This window comes from Eschrichtius robustus, chromosome 1, assembly GCF_028021215.1.
Source record: "Eschrichtius robustus isolate mEscRob2 chromosome 1, mEscRob2.pri, whole genome shotgun sequence".
In the NCBI taxonomy this organism is placed as follows: domain Eukaryota; kingdom Metazoa; phylum Chordata; class Mammalia; order Artiodactyla; family Eschrichtiidae; genus Eschrichtius; species Eschrichtius robustus.
Window position 1 is genome coordinate 2,560,956 of NC_090824.1, and position 25,266 is coordinate 2,586,221.

Genomic DNA, 25,266 nt, shown 5'->3' on the forward strand with positions numbered 1-25,266 from the left:
ACCCCCTGCTCCTTCTCTCTTTCTCTAACAGGAACTGTGGCTGTTGGGGTGACGTCCCACCATCACAACATGGGCTACGACGAAGCAAGGATCAGCCACCTGCGGCCTGTGGGCCAAGTTCCTTTTTTGTAAGTAAAGCTTTTCTGGGGCACATGCTCATTTGTTTACATATTGTCTATGGCTGTTTTCATGCCGTAACAGTAGAGGCAGAGACTAGCATATGAAAAACCTAAAATATTTACTATCTGGACCTTGGCTGAAAAAGCTCACCTGCCCCTGGTCTAAAGCAAAAGACGAGAAATTCTCTCTCCCAGTTTTTTTTGTTTTTTTTGTTTTTTTAATTTATTTGGCTGCGCCGGGTCTCTGTTGCAGCACTGGAATCTTAGTTGCCACGTGTGGGATATTTAGTTGCAGCATGAAGACTCTTAGTTGTGGCATGCGGGATCTGGTTCCCTGACCAGGAATCGAACCCGGGCCCCCTGCATTGGGCCTGTGGAGTCTTAACGGCTGGACCACCAGGGAAGTCCCTCTCCCAGTTTTAGTATACAACATCCTAAAGGAGTTCACCGATTGGCCTGGCGTGAATCATACGGTGCCCCTGATCTGGGGTCGCTGCGGGTGGGGGGGAGATGGAGAGCTGACCAGCCGCCTCGGGTGACATGTCCACCCCCTGTGGCGGCCCCTCTAGGATCTCATGAGCAGAGTGGAGCCAGAACAAAGGCTTACGGGGAATGGGGTTCAGGGGACAGGGGGTGCCAGGCAGACAAACACCAGACTGTCCAGCAAAGGGACAATGACCTTTGTCTGGTGTCCATGTACTAGGGATTGCTCAGTGAGCTTCAAAAGCAGCCCTCCATTTGGGGGCACAGTGGACTGGGGATGGACTCCCAGCCGGGAGAGAAGGCTCACGAGCTGCTTTGGAGGCAGAGCCAGGAGTGTGCTGCTGCGCGGGGACCTGCCTGCTCTGGAACATCTGTCAGGGTGGGGGGTGCTTCCTGTGGACAGACGTGAGCTGTGTGGACAGATGTGAGTTGCATGGATGGGTCATCTTAGGTCCTGTCCGGTGGTCTCCATGGAAGGGCAGAGGGTCCCCTGCAGGCACCAGATAAAACACCCACCCAGAAAAGTGATACTGCTGCCCAGAAGAGAGAATATCAGGGAACTGTTGGGGAGCCTGTGAATGTTCCCAGGAGAGAAGTGTCAGCCTACACTTTGCCAGACCAGAGGTGAGGCCATAGCCCTCCCCAGTGCCTCTCCGTTCCTCCTCTCTGGCAGCCACCCCGGGTGGGTGGAAGCAGGGCCGAGCTAGCTGAGTGGCTTGCGGAAGGAACGAGGGAGACTGCTGAGCACAGCCCCCTTTCCCCAGGGTTCATCCCAGGCCCTAAAGGGCCCAAGGGTAAGATTTAAAGTTAAATCAGGTTCAAAGGTTCGACTCTGTAGACCTGGACACTCTAATTTCTGAACTGAGATATTGTTTGTGACTCGGTTACTGTATGTTGTACATGTTTCAGGGTCTGAGGCTAAAGCTAGGCTTAGTCTGGCTTGCAGTGTTGCAAAGACCAGAAACCCACCATACCAGCCTACGTAGGAGGAGTTTATTGTAAAGATACTGTTATGAACTGAATGTTTGTGTCCCCAAAATTCATATGCTGAAATCCTAACCCCCAATGTGATGTTTTTAGGAGGTGGAGCCTTTGGGAAGTGATTAGGTCATGAGGGTGGAGCCCTCATGAATGGATTAGTGCCTATTTATAAGAGGCCAGAGAGCTCTCTCTTTCCCCATGTGAGAACACAGAAAGACAGCCCTCTGTAACCAGGGATGGGGCAGTCACCCAGAACCAGACCATGCTGGCATCCTGACCTTGGACTTCCAGCCTCCAGAACTGTGAGAAGTAAGCTTCTGTTGTTTGTAAGGCACCCAGTCTATGGTACTTCGTTATAGCAGCCCAAAGTGATTAAGACAGACACAGAGGAACCTCATGGATGCCTGAGGACACTGGGATTCCCTGGTCTGGGGAACCCAAGACACTCTATCCATCAGCTGGCCACAGAGCCCCTAGTTTTAGAAATAAAAACTCTAATGCACAATACCAGCTACCAATACGTGAGCATGTAAAGCAAGCCAGGCACTGTTCAAAGTACTCTCTGGGTATTAACCCATTTAATCCTTCCAGAAACTCACTGAAATACTGGGGTAGGTCCTATTATTATTCTCTTTTTACCTCCGAAGAAATTGAGGCACAGGAAGATTTCTAGTATTCAGACTAATGGGCAAGACTCACAGGTATCCACTTAGGCAAGTGCTAAGATAAACTACAGGGTGAGCTGGGGCCTGATCCAGCCCAGGCAGTTAGGCAAGGCTGCCCTGAAGGGACAATCCTGAAACAGATTGGGGCTGAGCACACAAAGTGAAGAAGGTGGTCAGGGAGGGGCATCCAACGTGAAGGGCTTGGCAAGTGCAAAGGCCCTGAGGCAGGAGGGAGCAGGAATAGTAGAGGAACAGCAAAGAGGCCAGTGAGACTGGAGTCAGAGACTGAGAAGAGAGTAGGGACAGGGCTAGAGGGCTGAACAGGGCCAGGCGACCCTGCTGGGTCTGAGCATGAGAGAATATACTGTGCAAATGCAGACACAGTGGGAATGAAGGACGTTGTTATACGTACACTGGGACAAGGGCAAAAAATGGGGACTGTCCCAGACAAATTCAGACGTTTGATCACCCTACTTAAAAGCTAACATTAAGAATTTGGTTTGAACTGTAAAATGGCCACGTGGGCTGCTCGGCCTTTTTTTTTTTTTTTTTTTTTTTAATTGAGGTATCATACACATAAAGTGCATACATATTTAGAGTACGGTTTGATTAATTATGTACAGACCCATATACCAAGGTGGGTCTGGTCAAGATACAGAATGTTGCTAGCCCCTCAGTTCATAATCCCCCCAAAGTATCCTCTAGTCTGACCTCTAACACCAAAGATTGTTTTTGCCTGCTTTTAAAAAACTAAGGTATAATAGATATACAGTGATATGCACTACTCTTAAGTGTACAGCTTGAAGAATGTTCCTTTTATGTACTCCTGCATAACCATCACCAAAGTCAAATTAGAGAACATTTCTAGAGGCCCAGAAGGCTCCCTCCTACCCTTTCCAGTCAATACCTCCCACAGGGGTAGACGCTATTGTGATTTTCTCTCCATGAGCCAGTTTTGCCACAGGTTCCTTTAATGTTCCATCTTCGAACCTCTATCTGTCCCCTCATCTGCTCCACCTGGCTGCCCTGCTCCTACTGAAGCTCCCCCCGCCCCCGCCTCCCTTTCCCAGGTTGGGGATCCCTAACCCTGCATCCCGGCTCCCCAGCCCTCGCCCAACCCCATGGCCTCAGTGACCTCCCACGAGTTCTAGGCCGCCCCTCCTCTCCCGACGCCAAGGGTTTTTTTGGGTGGAAGACATTCTCCGTCACCCTCCTTCCCCCGGCACACGAATAAACCCGCAATCTTGGTATAAGCAGGGACTCGCTAGGCAAACCCAGCCTGGAGACAAACAGCAGGCCCCTTCCTACCAAACTGCCACCCCAAGGCATCTGTTTGCGGCGAGGGGAACGTGGGCAGTAGAGTCTGAAGTGGCCACTGCGGGTGCATCACGAATTCACGGGGCGCTGGGTAGCCCGCGGGGGCGCCCCTCTCCAGCAGCCCCCGCCCTGTACGGGCCTCAGTCTCCCGCCCGTCAAGTTAGAAGAAGGCCGCCTTTTCCGTAAGGCCGCTCCCAGCCCAGATGAGACCCGGTTTTAAAAGAGACGGCCGAGGCTGCCAGCGCTGCGTCTGCGGGACGGCCCTCGACGCTCACGTCAGCCCACCGGCCACGAAGCCCCCAGGGACGCCAGGGCCCGCGGCTCTGCTCCGAGACCCCGGGTCCCCTTCGGGAGACAAGACGTGCGCGCGCGGGAGCGCACGCCTCGCACACAGAGGCCCGGTCCCCGACGCGCTCGCGCACGCTGCCCGGCCGCCCTCTGCGCACGCGCCTGCGCCGCAATCTCGGCGGAGCACTGGCTGTTCGCTCGCCCCGCCCCCGCCGGGCGACGCTCCCCTTCGACCCCGCCCTCCCGACCTTCCCAGCATCCCGAACCCCCTACGGCAAGCGGCGAGGTCCGATCCCGCCGGGAGCCGGGAGCCGGGAGCGCAGGGGCGGGGCGGCGCGCTGAGGTCAGCGCGGCGGCGGCCGGCCACGCCGTGGTTGGCTGCGCCCGCGCTGGCCGCGCCCTGGTTGGCTGCGGGCCGCGGGGCTGGGCCGCCGGGTCGGGGCTGGGGTCGGGACTCGGGCGCCGGCCGGGCTTGCGCAGCGCTCGGCTCCGCGCCGCTGCAGGTCGACGGCGGGCGGCGAGGAGGGTGCGGCCGCGGGCGGGGCCGAGGAGCGCGAGGCGGGGGCGGGCGGCGGCGCCGAGGGGAGGAGACCAGCCCATGGACCCGCGGGGCCCGGCGCCCCAGACGCTGCGCCGCCGGGACCGAGCCCAAGATGTCGGCCTAGGCCGGGGCGCGACGACGCGGACGGGGCGGCGACGAGGGGCCGCGGCTGCCGAGGCTTGCGGCCGCCGGGACGCTGAGGGCTCGCCCTGACGGACTGGCCGAGCGGGCGGCGAGAGGCCGGCGCGTTGGGAGCGGGCCGCGCGGCACCATGTCGGCCAAGGTGCGGCTCAAGAAGCTGGAGCAGCTGCTCCTGGACGGGCCCTGGCGCAACGAGAGCGCCCTGAGCGTGGAGACGCTGCTCGACGTGCTCGTTTGCCTGTACACCGAGTGTAGCCACTCGGCCCTGCGCCGCGACAAGTATGTGGCCGAGTTCCTCGAGTGGGGTAAGTGTGCGCGGGCCTGACCCTCGGCTCTGCGACCCCCGCCCGGTCGCGCCCTCCCCCCACTCCGCCCGCCTCCTCCCTGTCCTCGGGCTTCCGCTCATCCCGCCTCGTCACCGCTCCCAGACCCGCCGCCCCATCCCTGTCCGGCCGCTCCTGGCGCCCTCACCGCTTCGCGGCTCTCCATCCCGCCCTGCCCTCCTCTTTGGCCTTCGCACATCCGCGTTCGGCCGACCCGCCCCCTCATCCTGCCCCTCGGAGCCACATCCTCCGTTCCCACCCCCACCCCCGCGCCCGGCCATCGCCTCGGCCGCTTCCTAGATCCACCCTCCGAGTCTGGATATCGTTTCCTGCAGCACTCCCTGGGATATCCGCCCCTCGCCCTTGGGGTCCGGAGTCCGCGTCGAGTTGCTCCCCCCCCCCCCCCCCCAGCTCGCCCTGCTGGCTTGTAGGGGCAGCGGCGTGTGCTTTTTGCGTCTGCCCCCCCGTACGTCTCCTGGGAGCCCCTCCTAGGTGACAGCCTGCCTGCATCCCTTGGTGTCCGGGGCCTGAACATCCCTTTGACTGTACCACCTCTAAGGGAATTTTAAGGTTAAAAGCCTTATTTTGAATACGCCATGCGAGAGCAAATTGATTTTTTTCATTGTAGTTTTGCCAGACCTTTGTAATATTTGGGGGCCAGCTGGAACTGTTAGTATATGGAAGTCACTTAAGAACTTTCTTCGTCTGATCTTTGCGTGCCTTAATCATTGGTCAACTAAGCTATTATGCTTAGGACAAAAATTTGATTAAGCTACTTAATGGTTAGAATCTCAAGAACAGCTACACGTGTAAAGTGAAATCTTCTTACATTCTCTCTCTCTAACTTGGACATTTTGTCAAGATCCTCAGCCTCATATAAAAATACTGAGAAGGAAGATGCAATGTTTCTGTTCAGGGTTCAGGCCAGATCTATGAAAATCTTACTCTTGGGTCATGTGCGTCACTGGACTAGGGCTGTGCAGTTTGACCCAGTAATTTCTAACCTTTGGGGCTGATAAAAGCTGACATTGACATGAAGAAACAAACAAATGTAGTCCATAGTGAGGCCACCTACTCTGCCAAAATGGTAATTAGAATTTGGAATTTTGTTTACAAAATAAAACTTAAGTTGCGATATTCTTTAGAGAGCTTCTGTTTTTCGCTCTTTAGTGGAATTTTGATGTCTTGTGAGAGCAGCAGTAGAAGGAGGCCCACAGCCCCAGGACAGCCTGTTGTGCTTTATTGTGGTGGGGTCCACCTTTCTTGATTATATACGGTATCAGTAAAATAAGAGTACTATTCATTTCCTGGGGTCGTTTATCAGTGACATGATTTCCACCTGAATGATTAACTGGCTTCACGGTTGCTTTGAGAGTGAAGTCTTTGGCGCCTGTTACATCCCAGCCTTCTGAGTATCCTCTTTGCTGTTCTTGCTGAGCGTTTGCTCTTGAAATCCAGTTTCAAGATCAGGTTCAACTCAGTGCTTGGTATGTGAGTAAACGTGTGACTGAAAAGCGGAGGCAGAGGGAAGGTTGAGTTAGCAGGTAAGGTGTGGTCCAGCTAGCCTCTGGCCTGGGGACCTGCAGTGCCTCGGAGGGGCTTATCCTGAAGGCTGGGTGCCCTGTGGAGCAGTGGTCCTTCCTTGTGCAGCCCCCTCACCACCAGACGGTACCAGCCACTCTGTGAACTGGTGGGCTTCACTGGAGGAAGCTCTTCTCTGCATGTGCGGAGGTCTTATGAGATTTGGGTTTTCCAAGTCTAAGTAGAAGCTGTGTGCTGTAATATAGAAATATTTTGAAAATTGTGTGCTGGCTCTTTGGAAATTATGATTACAAATAAATTACATTATTCTAAAGAACTCAGTCTGCACAGAACTTTAAATTACAGAGAAGAATGTACTCTAAGGTGGCATTTTCATGGAATAGAAATATATTCTAGAAGCAGTATTTCATCTCATGTGTGTTAACATACGCACCGATGTAACTCCGCAGTGTGTATTACTAGTTAGGATGTGTGTGCAGTCATTATTTAGTGTTACTTGGAATGCCCAGTAATTGCGTTTGGAAAGCAAAGAATGGTCTTTCAAGTGGAATTGTTTGCGGAGCATTATTAGGTGCCTTGACTTCCAAGTGGAATTACTTCTGCTCTGCTCAAGAAACACATACATAGGCTGTCAACCTGCGGATTGTTGAGTTTTTGGATTTACACTCTGCCTGATGTTTGAGACCTCTGATGTGTTGAGTCCTCTCATGCAGAGGGGCCAACCTTGCTAGGTGTCTGTTAACAGTTATGTAGAATTCTTGAAACTTAGTGAAGAAAAATAGCCGATTCAGCCCAGATTTGAGACTCACTGGGGAATCTTTGAGGAAATTTGGAAACTATAAGTAATAAAGATTTTAAGTTTTAAAAGAAGATTTTCTTATTTCCACAGTGGTTGCTTGGGACAAGACTCATCCTGGGCTTCACTGTAGATTTTGCCTTTAATTTTCCCTTGATTGTGTTTATAGTTAGATTAGTTTTCTCTATGAAATACAGGACCTTAATTAAAAGTTGGAAATACCTTGCTTCGCATGTGTATTTCTTTAAGCTATTTTTTTTTTTTTAATGAAAGCTTCTTTATTTATTTATTTATTTTTGGCGGTGTTGGGTCTTCGTTTCTGTGCGAGGGCTTTCTCTAGTTGTGGCAAGCGGGGGCCGCTCTTCATCGCGGTGCGCGGGCCTCTCAGTATCGCGGCCTTTCTTGTTGCGGAGCACAGGCTCCAGACACGCAGGCTCAGTAGTTGTGGTGCATGGGCTTAGTTGCTCCGTGGCATGTGGGATCTTCCCAGACCAGGGCTCGAACCCGTGTCCCCTGTACTGGCAGGCAGATTCTCAACCACTGCGCCACCAGGGAAGCCCTAAGCTATTTTTTAAATGCAAATTTGATACCGTTTGAAGCAGAGCATATGAAACACTTTGAAATTTCTACAAGTAAACAGCAACAAATATGGACAACTAAATGAGGTGAAATTGTTGTTTTTCATCTTCGTTATATAAAAATACTTTTACATGTCTTAAAATTTTTTTTTTTCGTGACTTAAAAATGATGGCTCGTATTATATTTGGACAGAGCTGATGTTTGAAATCCCAGCCCATTGGCATTGGGTGGACCACAGTGGCCCTCTGCTCTGACCCCCATGTGGCCTGCAGACCAGGTGTGGGAGGCCTGGAGCTCGCTGCTGGGGCAGACCTGAGCGTGGGTTTCCCGATTCCCACCCAGTCCAGGGCATCTTCTCTCGTCGTGCCACCATGCTTCCTCTATAAGGGCTAGAATTAATCTTTGTAGCCCTCTGTTTAATTTCCTCATTGGTGATTTTTCTTATTATGAAGGAAGTGGTACCTTCTCAGCGTTCACCTTCATCTGTGTGAATTCCTGTAGCTCTTGGCCTGGGGATGCTCAGCCCTAGGTGTTAGTGGGATGACTACCAAATTTAATACGTTCAGGCTGAACTGATGGTGCTAAACATCTCAAGATACATTTTAATCTAATGGTTTCTCCAGATAGAATTTTTTTAATTAATTAATTAATTAATTAATTAATTAATTAATGGCTGTGTTGGGTCTTTGTTTCTGTGCGAGGGCTTTCTCTAGTTGCGGCAAGTGGGGGCCACTCTTCATCGCGGTGCGCGGGCCTCTCACTGTCGCGGCCTCTCTTGTTGCGGAGCACAGGCTCCAGATGCGCAGGCTCAGTAATTGTGGCTCACGGGCCTAGTCGCTCCGCGGCATGTGGGATCCTCCCAGACCAGGGCTCGAACCCGTGTCCCCTGCATTGGCAGGCAGATTCTCAACCACTGCGCCACCAGGGAAGCCCCCAGATAGAATTTTTGCATAACATCGGAACACGTTTTTTAAGTAACAGATATAAGAAACAGATCTTTTGAATGATAAGATTCAATTTGTAGGGGAATACTGGGATTGTGTAATAAAATTTAGGTTAACATAATTTGGATTTGTAAATAGGTATTTGAAATGCGTGGTGATATTGACTACAAGGCAAGTGATGGAACAGCTGAAACCATTAAACATTAACTGGCCAGCCTTACTTTTTCTCTCTTAAAACCTCCTCCATTGACAGTTGGGCTTTGAAGTAAACAGCAGTGTCTGTGTTAAATCTAGACTTGCAATAAGTAAAACTGGAGTTGGAGTGAGTTGTTCTCACTTCGAGATACCACTGTGTGAGCTACCTGAAAAAGCTTATGCTGTGTGGTGAATTGCTCTTCAATTGCAAATGCAGGTAAGGTAAAAACTCAGAAAGCGCCGCAGGCAGTGTTGACAGGAACGCCCCTTGCCTTTGCCCTGCCTCTTGTTGCAGCACCTGACGCCCTTGGAAATCTTGTCCTGTCTGTGCTGACGTCTGTGATGCTGGATAAACATGCGAGCAAACAGGACTGTTAATTTCAAACTATATTAAGTACAGCAAAGCTATTGAATGCTTTTTTTGGTAAAGAGGCAAAATGTGTTTTTTGAGACTAGTAAAGTAAAAGGATCATGCTAGAAGAGACCACATATAGATTTTTTACCCTTTTTTTAAAAATCATAAGTGGTAAAATGGGGCTTCCCTGGTGATGCAGTGGTTAAGAATCTGCCTGCCAATGCAAAGGACACGGGTTCGAGCCCTGGCTTGGGAAGATCCCACATGCCGCGGAGGAATATGGTAATTTTTGAAGGCTTTATTTAGACTTAAAATCTACCAAAGAACAATTAAACAATTAGTATCTATTTTATTTTATTTTTTTAAATTTTATTCGTTTCAAATAAAACATACTATCTATGAGATGAAGGGCACACTTTATAGTATGATTTTAAATAATCTGTGTTTCATATTAGATTTTTGCCAGTAGGTAACTGGCAGCAAAATTGTTTTCAGATTAAAACTTTGCAAAAAGGATCAATTATATAATAGACTTGAAAAAAAGTTTTTTTTAAATATTTTATTTAATTTATTTATTTTGGCTGTGCTGGGTCCTAGTTGCGGCACGCGGGATCTAGTTCCCAGACCTGGGATTGAACCTGGGCCCACTGCATTGGGAGTGCAGAGTCGTACCCACTGGACCACCAGGGAATTCCCCTATAATAGGAGGCTTTGGATTTTTGTTATCTTTAGGAAAGAATTAGAAATTTGAAGAGAAATTTGAATTGAATTATATAATTTCTGTTCTTATATTGGAGCTTCTTTGGAGACGTAAGGAATTTACTCTTCAGGGGGGAGTCCTAACATTTACTGGCATGATGATGATTCCTCTAGCCTCCAAAATCACAGAGTCATGGGTTTGAAAACGGTTAGGAGTTTGAGAGATCCCATGATCTGCCCTCCACCCCCATCTCCCCTCTCCTTTGGGTAAACCGGGCTCTGGACGTTTTCCCTAATCATTTCTGAGCAAGTAGCCCTCTCACCAGGGTTCCTCTCCTTCGCGGACCCATGGTCAGCCCTGGGCCTCCTTGCCGGCACCTGCTTTGAAATATCTTAGTTTTGTTGTAACCTTTCTTTTCCCCCCCATTCCCATTATCACTGGCCTAGCTGAAGCTCTCAAGCCCATAGACCTAAATTAAAGCCTTTCTCGCTTGAAGATTTAAATATTTCTGCCAGATCAGTCTTCAACACTGCTTTTCATTTCATCACTCCCACTTTTAAAACTTCTCTAATGACTTTGTATTCTGTTGCCTTAAAAAAATCAGGTCTGAAATCCATGGTCCAACGCTGGAATTTAACATTGACCTAAGGGACTTCCCTGGTAGCACAGTGGTTAAGAATCCACCTGCCAATGCAGGGGATGAGGGTTCGAGCCCTGGTCCGGGAAGATCCCACATGCCATGGGGCAACTAAGCCAGGGCGCCACAACTACTGAGCCTGCGCTCTAGAGCCCGCGAGCCACAACTACTGAGCCCATGTGCCACAACTGCTGAAGCCCGTGTGCCTAGAGCCCATGCTCTGCAACAAGAGAAGCCACCGCAATGAGAAGCCCACGCACCGCAAAGAAGAGTTGCTCCCGCTCACTGCAACTAGAGAAAGCTCGTGGGCAGCAACGAAGACCCAACACAGCCAAAAATAAATAAATGAGTGAATGAATAAATAAATAAAACAAATAAACCTAAAAAGATACAACTAATCCTAGTTTTAGAGGTTGAGATTAACGGCACCTCTGACCATATCCTGTGGGGGTAATTTTCATTAAATACACTTTTACTTTTATTAAAGTAATGCATTTACTCAGTTTTAAAAGTCAAGTAGTTCTACAGAGTTATTCAGTATAATGCAAAACAGTAGTCCCTCTACCAGCCAGCCCACTCTGGGTCTAACTTCTAAGCAACCACTTTTTTGTTGTTGTTGTGTTGGGTCTTTGTTGCTGCGCTTGGGCTTTTTCTAGTTGCGGCGAGCCGGGGCTACTGTTCGTTGCGGTGCGCGGGCTTCTCATTGCTGTGGCTTCTCTTGTTGTGGAGCACGGGCTCTAGGCGCACAGACTTAAGTAGCTGCAGCACGTGGGGCCAGTAGTTGCGGCATGCGGGCCCTGGAGCATGTGGGCTTCATAGTTGTGGCACGTGGGCTCAGTAGTTGTGGCACGCGGGCTCCGTAGTTGTGGCACACAGGCTTAGTTGCTCCGCGGCACGTGGCATCTTCCCGGACCAGGGCTCGAACCCATGTCCCCTGCATTGGCAGGCGGATTCTTAACCACTGCGCCACCAGGGAAGTCCCTAAGCAACCTCTTTTAACCCTTCTGTTTCTCCTTATCATCAACTGTCTTATGATCCCATTGAACTGCCAGTAATAGAGAACCAAACAACAGTGACTTAAAATCAAGATTGAATTCTATTTCATGTGACACTGTTGGTAGTCAGTCCAAGGCTAGGAAGACAGTCTCGTTCCAAGAAGTCTTCAGGGACCTGGGCCCTTTCCTGCTAAGTCCACTGTGTGGTCTGATGGGGGCCCTCCTGTCTACACTCCAGGCAGAGGGTGAAGGTGTTATGTGGATGGGGAGGATTCTTGGATGCTGATGGTCATCTGTTTAGCAGTTCCTGCCTCAAATTTCATGCATCTAAATAGCATGCTTGTACTGCTAATTTCTGATTTGCCATTTTATATATTATCTGTTAACTTCCTACTGTGGAAGAGAAGGCTATGGAGCTTTACATGTCTTCTTTCCTGCACTGCCCGAAACACACACACCCTTCCTTTCTCTCCGCTTTTCCAAATCTGGCTATATAATAATTTTTGTTTAAATTGATACTCAGTGTTTGTTGTTATCATTGGGTAAACATTTTAACAGCTGAGCCACATAGGATACAGTTAATTCACAGTCTGCTAAGACAAGGAATTATTTTTGTGTTGATTGGAATGAATTATTTTTTCTCTCATTTAGCGTGAATGCCAATGTATAGTCATGAATTTAGTCCAGGCTTCTAAATAGAACTCCCCAGTGCAGTCAGACACCTCGAGTAATCGCTCACTTTTCATCCCTTGTAGAGCCCTTCATTTTCCTGTTCCATTCTAGGCTGTTTCTTCTCTAGGCCTGCTACTTAGCAGTCATCCTGGGATTTCTCTTCATTCCTTATGGGAATTCTTTTTGTGCCTCTCCTGTGTTGAATGGGAATTCCTGGATCCTGTGTCTTATATTCTAGTGGCTTCCTGAGAAAGAGTTCATCAGAGAGAAATTTTTTTGAGACCTAGCCTGTCTGAAAATGCCTTTTCTTCCCTCACAATTGAATGGCAGTTTACCTGGGTATTGAATTCTAGGTTACAGGTCATTTTTCCTCAGAAGTTTAGAAGCTTTACTCAGATGTCTACCTACTGTTGTTGCAAAGGGGAAGCCTGAGACCATTGTGATTCCCACGCCTTTGTGAGACTTGTTCCATCTCTGGGAGCTTTCAAGGTCTTTATTTATCCCTAGTGTTCCTTGGTGGGTCTTTTTGGTGGGGACACTTGGGTCCTTCAGCTCTCCAAAACTTTCCTGTATTATATCTTTATGATCTCTGCTTTCTTCATTTTTGCCTTTTTGGTTGCCTGTTATTCATATTTTGGACCTTCTGGAGTTTTCTGCTAGTTTCCTTTCTCCTACTTTTTTCCATTCGTTGATCTTTTGCCCTTATTTTTCTGGGAGAGAGCCTCAACTTTGTCTTCTAGTCTTTACATTGAGTTTTTATTTCTGCCATCATATCTTTCATTTGTAAGTGTTTTTGTCCTTAGTATTTCTTTTTTTTTTTTTTATAACATCTTGTTTTTGTTTCATGAAGGCGATCATTTAAAAATTTTTCTCTTTATTTTTTTGTTGATTTATGTGCATACATTTATGTTATACAGACATTTTCTTTTGTTTCTTGTGCTGTCTCTGTTTCTTCCGAGTCCTTTTTATCCTGTTTCCTACTTTGGTCTTTGTCTTTGCTGTCAGAAGCTCTTCGTCAAATGTCTGGTGATTATTGGCTGTCTTCCATAATTATGCTGGACTGATTGGAACTCTCTGTGTGCACAAACTTCAAATGTTGAGTCTCAGCATTAGAAGTCAGATGGGGACGTGGCTCGTTTGAGGGGCGTTGCCAGAGTTGTTAAAGTAGTTCCTCCTCTGGGCTGTCAGTTTCCCCAGAGTGGGGTTTCTGGTCTCCTGCCTAGATGGTGGGGAGAGTGGTATATGCCCAGCTGCCAGCTTTCTGCGAAGGTGGGGTGAGGTGGAGAAGGGCCATTGGCGGGGATGGGGGTGGGAGGAGGTCTGGAGTATAACTTCTTCTTCTGCAGACTTAAAGCCAATTCTGTTTTCTGTCCATTATTGTTTAGCCTTCAAGATACTAGTGCTGCTTTATCCCTACTTCACTTTCACTTTTCTAGCTTTGCTAAATTAGATGCCACTTGTCCATTTGCTGTCCCCACTGTGCAAAATTGTGTTGACATTACTACAGTAGACAGTAGTCTACTGTCATCTACTGTCATTCATTCAACAAGCATTTTTTAAGGACTTAAGAAGTGCCAGGCACTGCAGTGATGACAAAACAAAATTACCGTTCTCTGGAGCTCATGTTATCCTTGAGGCTACGTCCCACTGTAATCTATGCTATCATTTTATGAGATTTCCAGATGGTTCAGAGATAAGGGTGTCCATACACTGGAGGTAACTGAAAGGTACGCTAGTTTTCATCTCTAAATGAAGTCAGAGCGTACAGTTGCTGTTTCATTTTTTTTTTGGACGTATTCTGTTTGTTATATTTACTCACTTATTAGAAGGGTTCCTGCATAATTAGAAGGAAGAAATGGAGATATGGGAGGGCGAGTTTTTTTCTAGTAATTGTACAACACTGGAAGAGAGAGAAAGGAGAAGGGGTAAAAGGATGTGAAGAAGGGGGACTTGGGTGCGTTGAAAGCAGAAGAGTGGGTGCCTGAAAAGTGGTTGGAAGGAGGGCTGGGGAGGCACCCTGGGTGAGCATAGGCGTGAAGCAGGAGTGTGCCTGTATGGATAGGTAACGTGGCGATGTTTGAATTGGGTGTTTGTGACTCAGGGACCCGGTGTATAAACTTTATCTTTCTTGAAGTGACACAGAGCTGATTCTGTTTAACTCTAAAGCTTTTGGTATGTAGGAAGAAATCACCAATTTAAAATAAAGAGCAGAATAAGAAATGTTCTTGCCAGTCATGATTTTATAAAAACATAAAAAACAGAAATGAAATCCAAAGGTAAATAGACCTCCCTCGTTCCTTAAAAAACTAAAAATAGAACCACCATATGACCCAGCAATCCCACTACGGGGCATATACCCTGAGAAAACCGTGATTCAGAAAGACACATGTACCACAGTGTTCGTTGCAGCACTGTTTACAATAGCCAGGGCATGGAAGCAACCTAAGTGTCCATTGACAGATGAATGGATAAAGAAGATGTGGCACATATATACAATGGAATGTTACTCAGCCATAAAAAGGAATGAAATTGAGTTATTTGTAGTGAGGTGGATGGACCTAGAGACTGTCATACAGAGTGAAGTAAGTCAGAGAGAGAAAAACAAATACCTTAGGCAGGGCAGGAATAAAAACGCAGACGTAGAGAACGGACTTGAGGGCATGGGGGCGGGGAGCGGAGGGGAAGCTGGGATGAAGTGAGAGAGTAGCACTGACATATATACACTACCAAGTGTAAAATATAGCTAGCTAGTGGGAAGCTGCTGCAGAGCACTGGGAGATCAGCTCAGTGCTTTGTGACCACCTAGAGGGACAGGATAGGGAGGGTGGGAGGGAGGCTCAAGAGGGAGGGGATATGGGGATATATGTATACATATAGCTGATTCATTTTGCTGTACACTAGAAACTGACACAACATCGTAAAGCATTTATACTAAAAAAAAGTTAAGGAAACCTAAGCACTCAAAAAAACAAAAAAACAAAAAACCAAAGGTAAATAGACCTCCCTTACCAGGGCACCCAAACTACATTTTAAGGCTGTTGCTCTCTTGTACTTTACCCCTGTTCGTGTGAAAGAGTTGAATTAGAAACATTGAGTTTCTCTGATTTTGTTTAAAAAATTTAAATCAGAGGGCCAAATTGATTTTTAACATATTATTTTAAACTTGAAATAGCATTTATATTGATTCTTCAGTATTGAGAAAGATGTTGGTTTCATAATTAATGGGTTTGCAGCAATCCTTAAAAAATAATTTTGCAGCTCGGATTTGTTTCTTTTTTAACCCTAAGTATTTGGAGTCAGATTGTTGAAAACTCTTTAAGTATATTAACAAATTACCTTTTTGATATACCTTTAAATGAATCTGAGAAAATGTGATGAAGCGTTGCTTTCAAATATGTAGGATATATTGTCTAACTAGCAGCACTTTGGGAAGTTACTAAGAATGCTCTATTTCCAGTTTCACCAGTTAAGGTGTCAAGGGTAGCATTTATATTAGACTGTATTAGGACAAAAATGTTTCTCAAAACCTAAGGCATTATTATGGTTTTATGTAATCAAAGTGATAAGCCAGGATATATTTCTTGTACAAGTATATAATTATTTTTTAAAAAGCAAGATTTGTGTTTATGAAGTTTTGATAATCCTTGTGAAATACGTTAAGAGGGATATTGAACAGAAACTGGATGTCTATCAACAATGTGAGAGAAACTTAAATCGAATTACACAGCTAACTGATTAAGTTTAGTGAAAAAGAAAGGTTTCTCTGCCATTTACAATTACCAAATGATTTCTTTTCTTTTTTCTTTTCTTTCTTTTTTTGTAACAGTTTTGAGATGTAATCCACATGCAATTTACCTATTTAAATTGTAGAGTTCAGTAGTTTTAGTATTTCATAGAGTTGTGCAGCTATTTATTTCCACTTTCATCACCTTAAAAAGAAATCCTAAACCCTTTAGCTATCAGTCCCAACTCCTTCCTTCCCTCACCAGCCCCAAGCAGCCACTAATCTAGTTTCGTTATATATTTGCATATTCTGGACATTTCCTATAAATGGAATTATACAATATGTGGTCTTTTGTGATTGGGTTCTTTTCACTTAGCGTAATGTTTTCAAGGATATATCTGTATTTCATTCCTTTTTATTGCTGAATAATATTCTGTTATATGGATAGTCCATATTTTGTTTACCCGTTCATCAGTTGATGGACATTTGGGTTGTTTCTACCTTTGAGCTATTTTTGAATAATGTTGCTATGAACGTTAATGTACAAGGTTTTATGTGGACATATGTTGTCATTTCTCTTGATTGTATACTTGGGAGTGGAATTGCTAGGTCATTTGGTAACTCTATGCTTAGCATTTTGAAGAACTGCCAGATTGTTTTCCATAACAACCGTCCCAGTTCACATTCCCACCAGCAGCAGTAGGGTTCCAGTTTCTCCTCATCCTCACCAATGCTTGTTATTATTTGTCTTTTTTGTTCTAACCATCCTAGTGTGTGTGAAGTGGTATCTCATTGTGGTTTTGATTTGCTTTTGCCTAAAGGCTAATGATGAGCATCTTGTTTGTTGTTTATTGGCCATTTTTATATGTTCTTTGGAGAAATGTCTGTTCAAGTCCCTTGCCCGTTTTTTTAAATTGTGTTAAAAAATAAATACAATTGTTTATTTTGTTGAGTTGTGAGAGTTCTTTATATATTCTGGATACAAATCCTTCATTAGACGTGTGACTTGCAGATATTTTCTCCTATACTGTAGGTTGTCATTTCGATTTCTTAATGGTTTCCTTTGAAGCACAAGTTACTAATTTTGATGAAATCCAATTGAACTTTTCTTTTGTTGCTTTTGGTGTCATATGTAAGAATCCATTGCTAAATCCAGGGTCACAAAGATTTATATCTGTGTTTTCTTCTAAGAATTTTATAGTTTTAGCTTTTACATTTAGGTTGTTGATCCATTTTGAATCATTTTTTATATAAGGTGTGAGATGGGCGTTCAAATTCATTCTTTTGCATGTGGCTATCCTGTTGTCCCAGCACCATTTGTTGAAGAGACTATGTTTTTCCCATTGAATAGTTTTGACACCCTTGTCAAAATCAACTTACCATAAACATATGGTCTTATTTCTGGGCTCTCAGTTCTCTTCTGTTGATGTATATGCCTATTTTTATGTCACTACCACACTCTCTTGATTACTGTTGCTTTGTAGTAAGTTTTGAAATCGGGAAGTTTGAGCCCTCCAACTTTGTTCTTTTTCAAGATTGTTTTGGCTATTCTGGGTTCCTTGAATTTCCATATGAATTTTAGGATCAATGTGTCAATTTCTATAAAGAAGCCCTCTGGGATTCTGATAGGGATTGCATTGAATCTGTAGATCAATTTGGGGAGTATTGCCATCTTAATATTAAGTCTGCCTATCTATAAACACAATATGTCTTTCCATTTATTTAGATCTCTGAATTTTGTTTTCAAAAATATTTTGTAGTTTTCAGAGTTTAACTTGTTTTTACTTTTTTACTGTGGTGAAGTACACATGACATAAAATGTGCCATTTTAACTTTTTGAGTGATCATTTAGTTGCATTAATTCCGTTCACAATGCAAAGTGTAAGATTTTTACTTATTTTGTTAAATTGTTTCCAAGTTTGTCTCTTTTTAAATGCTACTGCAAGCGGAATTGTTTTCTTAATCTCATTTTTGGATTGTTCATTGCAAATTTATACAAATACAATTTTTTTTATAGTGATTCTGTATCCTGCAAAATTGTTTAACTTGTTTATTAGTTCTAATGGTTTTTTAGTGGATTTCTTAGGATTTTTGTGTACAAAATCTTGTCACCCATGAATAGAGGTAGTTTTGTTTCTTCCTTTCCCATTTGGATGCCTTTTATTTATTTTTGTTGCCTAATTGTCCTGGCTAGAACCTCTAGTACAGTGTGGAATAGAAGTGGCAAGCGTGGGCATTTTGTCTTATTCCTGATCTTAGGGAGAAAGCGTCTAAATCTTTCACCATTAAGTATGCTGTTAGCTGTGAGTTTTCATAGATGCCCTTTATTAGGTTGAGGAAGTTCCCTTCTATTCCTAGTTTGTTGAGTATTTTTGTCATGAAAGTTTATTGGATTTTATCAGCTGCTTTTTTGCATCTGTGGAGATAATCATGTGGCTTTTGTTTCTTATTCTGTTGCTATGGTGTATTACGTTTAATTGATTTTTGTATGTTGAATCAACCTTACATTCCTGGGATAAATCCCACTTGGTCACGGTGTACAATTCCTTTTCTGTGTTACTTCATTTGGTTTGCTAGTATTTTGTTGAAGATTTTTGCATCTATATTCATAAGAGATAATTGGTCTGGAGTGTTTTTCTTTCCTCGTATGTCTTTGTCAGGTTTTGGTATCAGGATAATACTGGCCTTATAGAATGAGTTAGGAAGGGTTCTCTCTTACATTTTTTGAGAGTTTGTGAAAAATTAATATTTGATTCTTCCCATGTTTGATAAAAGTCACCTATGAAGCCATCTGGGCCTTTTAATTATTTTATTTTAGTTTTTGGCTTCTCTTTGTTGTGGAACATAGGCTCTAGGCATGCGGGCTCAGTCACTGTGGCTCGCGGGCTCTAGAGTGCAGGCTCAGTAGTTGTGGCGCATGGGCTTAGTTGCTCCACGGCATGTGGGATCTTCCCGGACCAGGGCTCAAATCCATGTCCCTGGCGTTGGCAGGCGGATTCTTAATCACTGCGCCACCAGGGAAGTCCCTGGGCTTTCTTTGTGGTTAGTTTTTTGATGACTAATTCAGTCTCTGTAGTTATTATAGATCTGTTCACATTTTCTGTTTCTTCTTGAGTTAATTTGGTAGTTTTTGTCTTTTTAGGAATTTGTCCATTTCATTGAGGTTAATTTGTTGGCATACAGTTGTTTGTAGTATTTCTTAATCCTTTTATTTCTGTAGGATCTGTAGTAGTGTTCCCTCTTTCATTTCAGTTCTAGCAATTTGAGTCTCTTTTTTTTTTTCTTGGCCAACTTTAAAATGGTTAAAATGGCAAATTTTACGTTATATATATTTTATCTCAACAAAAAAGTAATTGCAAGTAAAGGTAATTGAAATCCATCCATGTCGTTGAGTGTAAGTAACTATAGCTCATTCTTTCTGGTTGCTGTATAGTAGTCCACTGAATTCGTTTCCCACAGTTTATCCATTCATTCAGATGGACATCTGGGTTGTCCAGTTTGGGGCTGTTAATGAAGAGTGATGCTGCCAGAAATTGTTTTGGTTTTTAAAATTCTCCGGAAAGAATGAATGATTTTTCTAAATCTAGTGCCTCTCTCCAAACGTTGAATTCTGTAATAGTTTGTGGAGGGTGGTCACAGATGGTCCAAGTCACAGTTCTTTGTAGCTTAGGATTGTCCCTCATACCAAGTATTAAAAATATCAGAACCTATATCACAGAAATTATGTTTGGCTAGTGCTATTTTTATTTTAAATAATGTTAAAATTATAAGAATAATGTATGCTCGCGATTTAATGAATTCAGGCAGTATAGAAGGGTATGTTATAGAGGTAAAAAAAGTCTTCTTCCCCTTAGTTGTATTATAATTTTTTTACTTCTTTTTAAATTTTAGAGCATCTTCTAGAATTTCCATTAAAATTGAATATTGATTTGAAAGATTTTTTAACATCAAAATATATTTCTATTTATAGTCATTTAAAATTTTTCATAAGAAATTAATGTTAGAATATGGTTATTACATATATCAAGAGGATTGTGATTTTTGTCTTTGATAGACTATTAATTTTTATTGTTTATATTAATATACATAATGCTGTTGAATCATTCATACATTGCCAGGATAAAGCACACTTAGCCATGGCATTTTATTCTCTAACTGCACAGTCAAACCTGTTGTATTCATGTTTTGTTTATTAATTGAAGAGGAGTCTGTAGTTAGTGGTTTTAACTTTTATATGTTGTCTTTGGAATATTTTGGTATCAGAATTATGCTAAGAAATAAGATTTTTTACGAAAAATTATAAAGCTTTCAGTCTTGTGTTCAAGAATATTTTTACAGAGTGAAGAACTATCTGAATACAGTGGCTTTCAGTGGGGGATATTCTTAGACAACTTTCAAACTTAGTATTCTGTTGGGTTTTCTGTCTCTTTTGGTTGATTTTATAATTAATATTCCCTAAGAAACACCATTCATTTTATCATTAACCTTCGGTTTATTAACATGGAATTGTGTATGAAATAATTTAACTACTTTTATTTCTTTTATGCCTGTGGCTACATCATTTTTAGTTTTCTCTCAGTAGTTAGTTAGGGGGCGTTACCAATGTTATGTTGTCAAAGTTTATAGCATTTATGTTATGTTGTGACTTACAGTGAAGTCTTTCTCATTCTGTCTAAGTTGGTTGTACAAGAATTGGAAACTAATGAATAGAATGTATAATAATTTTAGGTATGTAACTGGTATTCACTGTAAAACCCAATTGTGTGACTGGACCCAGGGAGAAGGCACCTATCCTGTGCCTTGAGCAGGAGAGTCATCCAGATGTTAGCATTGAAGAGTCACTGGACTTTCTTCCTAACCTCCTTTGCTGCTTCTGGGCATACTTAGCTGCCACCGTTTCTTATTGCTCACGTCACTGTTTCTTGGATTCTTTTATTTTGTCAATGAAATGGACAAATTCCTAAAAAGACAAAAACTACCAAATTGACTCAGTGATTTGCTAGAGTCTTTTCATGGTGGGGGGATATACATATATATATATATTTTTTTAATTTATTTTTTAAATTTATTATTTACTTTTGGCTGCGTTGGGTCTTCATTGCTGCGTGCAAGCTTTCTCTAGTTGCGGTAAGCGGGGGCTACTCTTCTTTGCGGTGCACGGGCTTCTCATTGAGGTGACTTCTCTTGTTGCGGAGCACAGGCTCTAGGCATACGGGCCTCAGTAGTTGTGGCTCGCGGGCTTAGTTGCTTCGCGGCATGTGGGATCTTCCCGGACCAGGGATCGAACCCGTGTCCCCTGCATTGGCAGGCGGATTCTCAACCACTGTGCCACCCGGGAAGCCCCGAAATGTCTCCCTCTTGCAAAAGATATTGCTTCATGATCATGGTGAGGTGCTGGGTAGAAGTTGGCTGTAATTTTTTCTCTTTCTGAGGATACTAATTAGAATTTTTAAAAGTGTTCTCCCTGATTTATGTTTCCTGTGGGGTCAGTTCTTTGTTCACCTTGGAACTTTTCCTCTTAATGATTTTACTTCAAATACTGGTAATTCTTGGTTGTTCTTTTTATCGTGGATTATTTAGAAAACTTCCCTAAAAATAACATAGAATTACTAGTTGTCCCTACTGAGTGGTGATGTTTTTGAGTACTGCTAGATCCTTAGTCCGTCAGATTTTATTATTTGTTTATTTATTTTTATTTTTTAAATTGAGGTATAGTTGTTTTACAATGTTGTATTAGTTTCTACTGTATAGCGAAGTGGAGTTCCCTGTGCTATACAGCAGGTTCTTATTAGTTATTTTATACATATTAGTGTATATATGTCAATCCCAATCTCCCAATTCATCCTACCTCTCACCCCCTCCATCAGATTTTATAGTTTTTCCTCTCTGGTAGCATTTTCATAACGATTGGTTTGTAATATAAGCAAAACTTCATTTTGTAAGGAAAAAAAAAAGCTTTAAAAATTCACACCATTCTTAATATCTGTTTCACAGCACCACCCACATCCCTTTTCTTATGGCTTATTTCTTCCCTACTACAGTAATTATTGTGGATTGTATTGCAAGTTTAACGATGCTAAAAATATTACATTTATTATTTGCGAAAAATATTCTCCAGTAAAATGAACTTTAAATGTTTTTTTAAAATAAAGTTTGGTGTGGAGAAATTTAACTGTTGTTTTCCACTTTTCCCATGGTATTCTCTTTTCTTCAAAGTGAAAGAGAGTCCTCAGGTAAACATTTGGCAGTTAGAGCATCACCTAGACCTTCCGAAAGTAGAGTCCAGGGTACGCGCTGCTGCACCGGCGTTAACCAGGACAGGGTCTGTAGAGATCTGTTACGGCGAATACTGAAGCCGTTAGTCATGGCAGCTTTGCAGAGTTTGTACGAAATGTTTACCAGCTCATAAAACTTTTATGACCCAGAAGGAATGCCAGCAATAAAACAAATGAATTCATAACAGATAAACTGGGCGTGTAGCTGATTTTCATGCCCAGATATGCTTCCAGTGAGGAAAACTGCCGTGTGGTTTGTGACAAGAGCTTGTGGGGAGATTGGATTCTTTCTGTTTGGATTTCAGTTGATTTGAGTATTTGTAAAAGGAAACTCATTTGTCAAAAACTTCTAGCCTAATATCCCTTGTCATGCCTTCACTGTCCATTTAGATATGAAATAGTCGAGGACCCCATGTTTGAAAATGTCATTGTTCCTTTTTTGGAATGGCTTGAATTTTTCACATGTTGATATTCTTTGTTTTCGTAATTAGTGTAATAAAAGTGATAGCAATTGGTATTATCTTCTAAGTCCATTAAAAAATTTATTATAGGAATCTCAATGAGAGAGTAGAATATTGAACCCCTCCTCCTTTCTGCGGAGCCCACGTGTCTGATTCAGCCCACCTGCCCGCTCCCGGCATTTTATGACAATTTGAAGAGTTGATTAATGTCTTGCTAGTATCCTTCCCTTTTCCCCACACTTCATATTGGTTTGTTCAGCTTTTTCTTATAAATTTCTTAGAACTTTGTATTTTAATATTCCCTACTATTTCCCTGTTATATTAGGGAAATTAGCATCTTTTCTGTATTCTATGTTTGATAGTTTTTCTTAGTTTGTCTTTTGTCAGAACTCGCTGGTGTTTTGTTCTGAGTTTATCACTGCAAGTTGAAGTGGAGGGTGTCGGGGTCTGAGGTCTCCAGTGCCGTCCCCCCTTCCGGTGCCAGGTGCCCCCCTTCCTGTGCCAGATTCCCCCTCTTCCTGTGCCGGATTCTGCCCCCTCTTCCTGTGCCGGGTGCCCCTCTTCCTGTGCGGGATGGCGGGTAGGCTAGGCTCTGTCACCAGCGCCCTTAGGCAGCCAGTGAGCACTGCCTGGCGTGGAGCTGGAGAAAATGCTGGGTGGCCGGAGTTCAGAGCGGCTTCCTCTGTCTGGAGAAATGAGAGGCCTCGGTGAGCCGGTCGGGCGCGTTTGATCTGGTCGCCGAGCGGGTGGAGGTTTGCTGGGTGGAGGGCGTGGCTGGACGGTGCTGAGGAGTTGCGTGGAGGGTGCGGGCTGGGAGTGGGGAGCCCGAGGCTGGGAAGGTGGGTCAGAGCCCGAGGAAGGGGCGAGGTGCATCCTCAGAGGGTAGAAGCCACCCGGGCGGGAAGGAGGTGCAGACAGCTGGGCCAGCCGTGTGACAGGCGGGCCACCCCCCGCCGGCCTTTCCTGAGTGACCGTTGGGGTTATGGAAGAGGCGGTGACGCTGCACACCGTGGCACACAACTCCAGCCGCCCCTTCGCCGGTCCTGTCTCCTAAAGACACGTTCTGGTAGCTGCTCCGGTGCCCACGCGGGCCTTCCCGGTCACCTTCTCGCACCTTCGCTTAACCCCCCACCCTTGGTCACGCCAGCACAGGCCCCTCCGCGTGGCCCGCACCCGGGGCACCCGGGATTCCGGAGGGCTGTGCGGGGCAGGCCAGGGCCCGGCTGGAGATGATGGTGGGCGGGGCTCTGGGGTAGCCTGCTGTGCCCCCTGCCCGCCCTGCCGCTCAGCGTCCTCCGTGCCGGTGAGGTGCTCCCCTTCCCCGTCCCGCCGCAGAGTTCCAGGGCCTCTAGGTGTGAGAAGGCTGGTCCCATAGGGAAGCCACAGTGATTCTCAGCGTCTCCTCTTAAACTGGGGTTCGCACGGTCAGGGTCAGGGTGGGACGAGCCCTCGAGGCTGGTTGGGAGGTTGTGAGTGTCATCTGCACTGGAGGATGTGATGGCTCCCAGTGGGGGACGGGGACGGCATTCCGAGACCGAGCAGGGGGACGAGGGAAGTGAGAGGTGCGGGGTTGCCTCTAGGGTCCTTCGTGTCAGAAACGGCCACGCTGCCCAGGACGTGGGGAAGGGGTCCTCGCTGACTTCAAGGCCAGAAGCTCATCTAGGTGCTTGTTCAGCTTGGATGACCAGCAGGGTGCTCCAAGAGACACACTGGGCTCGTAGCATCTATCTTAGATATTTTTTAAAGTATAAGGCAGGTCTTAAATATAACATAACAGTTGTTTGCCGGAGACACTTTGGAATTGACATTGGTGAGGACTCACTTTTTAAAATATGATCTTAAGCTTTTGGTTTTTTAATCGGACTTCAGAAAAAGTAGTTTATGCTTGGCTGTGTCTGACAGTGAAGCCGTACCCTCTGGTGCATCCAGCTCTGAAAAGCCAACCTGCCGACAGGCCAAACAAAGGCTGTGCCCTTGAAATGTTAGGAGAGCCAAACAGCTTCCTGCTGAGAGCACTGGGGCGGGGGTGGGGGGGGGTGGGGAGGGGGGGCGGGGGGGAGGGGTGTGTGTGTGCAGATTCAGTTCACTCAGAATCACCAGACATTCTGGAGAAGTGTGATTTTTTTTTTTTAATCAAATAACACTTGTAATATAAATCTTTCATTTTACTGAAGGATTGTTTAAGGAGAAAGCCATTTTGATTGGTTCTTATAGTGTGCAAAGGTAGACTTCACAAAGCTAGATGTCCTTTTTTGAAATGTTAACATTTGCCAACCTTTCAGTAAAATTGTATTGATTTACGGGAAGCTTTTGTCATTGGTTTGTTTTCAGCTTGTCTCATCTCTGGCCGTCTAGTGAGAAGAGGACCGGCTTACCAATGGCTAGATGAAACCGGAGTGACGCTTTAAAAAGTCTTATATACAAACGTCTTCCTTCCTACTTTTTAACTTATTTTGTGAACGGTGAGCCGAAGATAGAAGATACAGGAGGACATTTAATCTTCTCTAGTGTCTGGATTATTTTCCTTTGTGTT

At 44.7% G+C, this 25,266-nt stretch overlaps 1 protein-coding gene across 1 annotated transcript in view; it reads left to right on the forward strand.

Moving 5' to 3' along the window:
* Nucleotides 1–4,371: 4,371 nt before the first annotated feature.
* CDC42BPB (CDC42 binding protein kinase beta) overlaps nt 4,372–25,266 on the forward strand; it is a 111,943-nt gene continuing 91,048 nt past the window's right edge. The window contains exon 1 of the mRNA XM_068540145.1: nt 4,372–4,840. Within this exon, the coding sequence (XP_068396246.1) occupies nt 4,666–4,840 (175 nt within the window). The 5' untranslated portion in view covers nt 4,372–4,665. The remainder of the gene's footprint in view (nt 4,841–25,266) is intronic.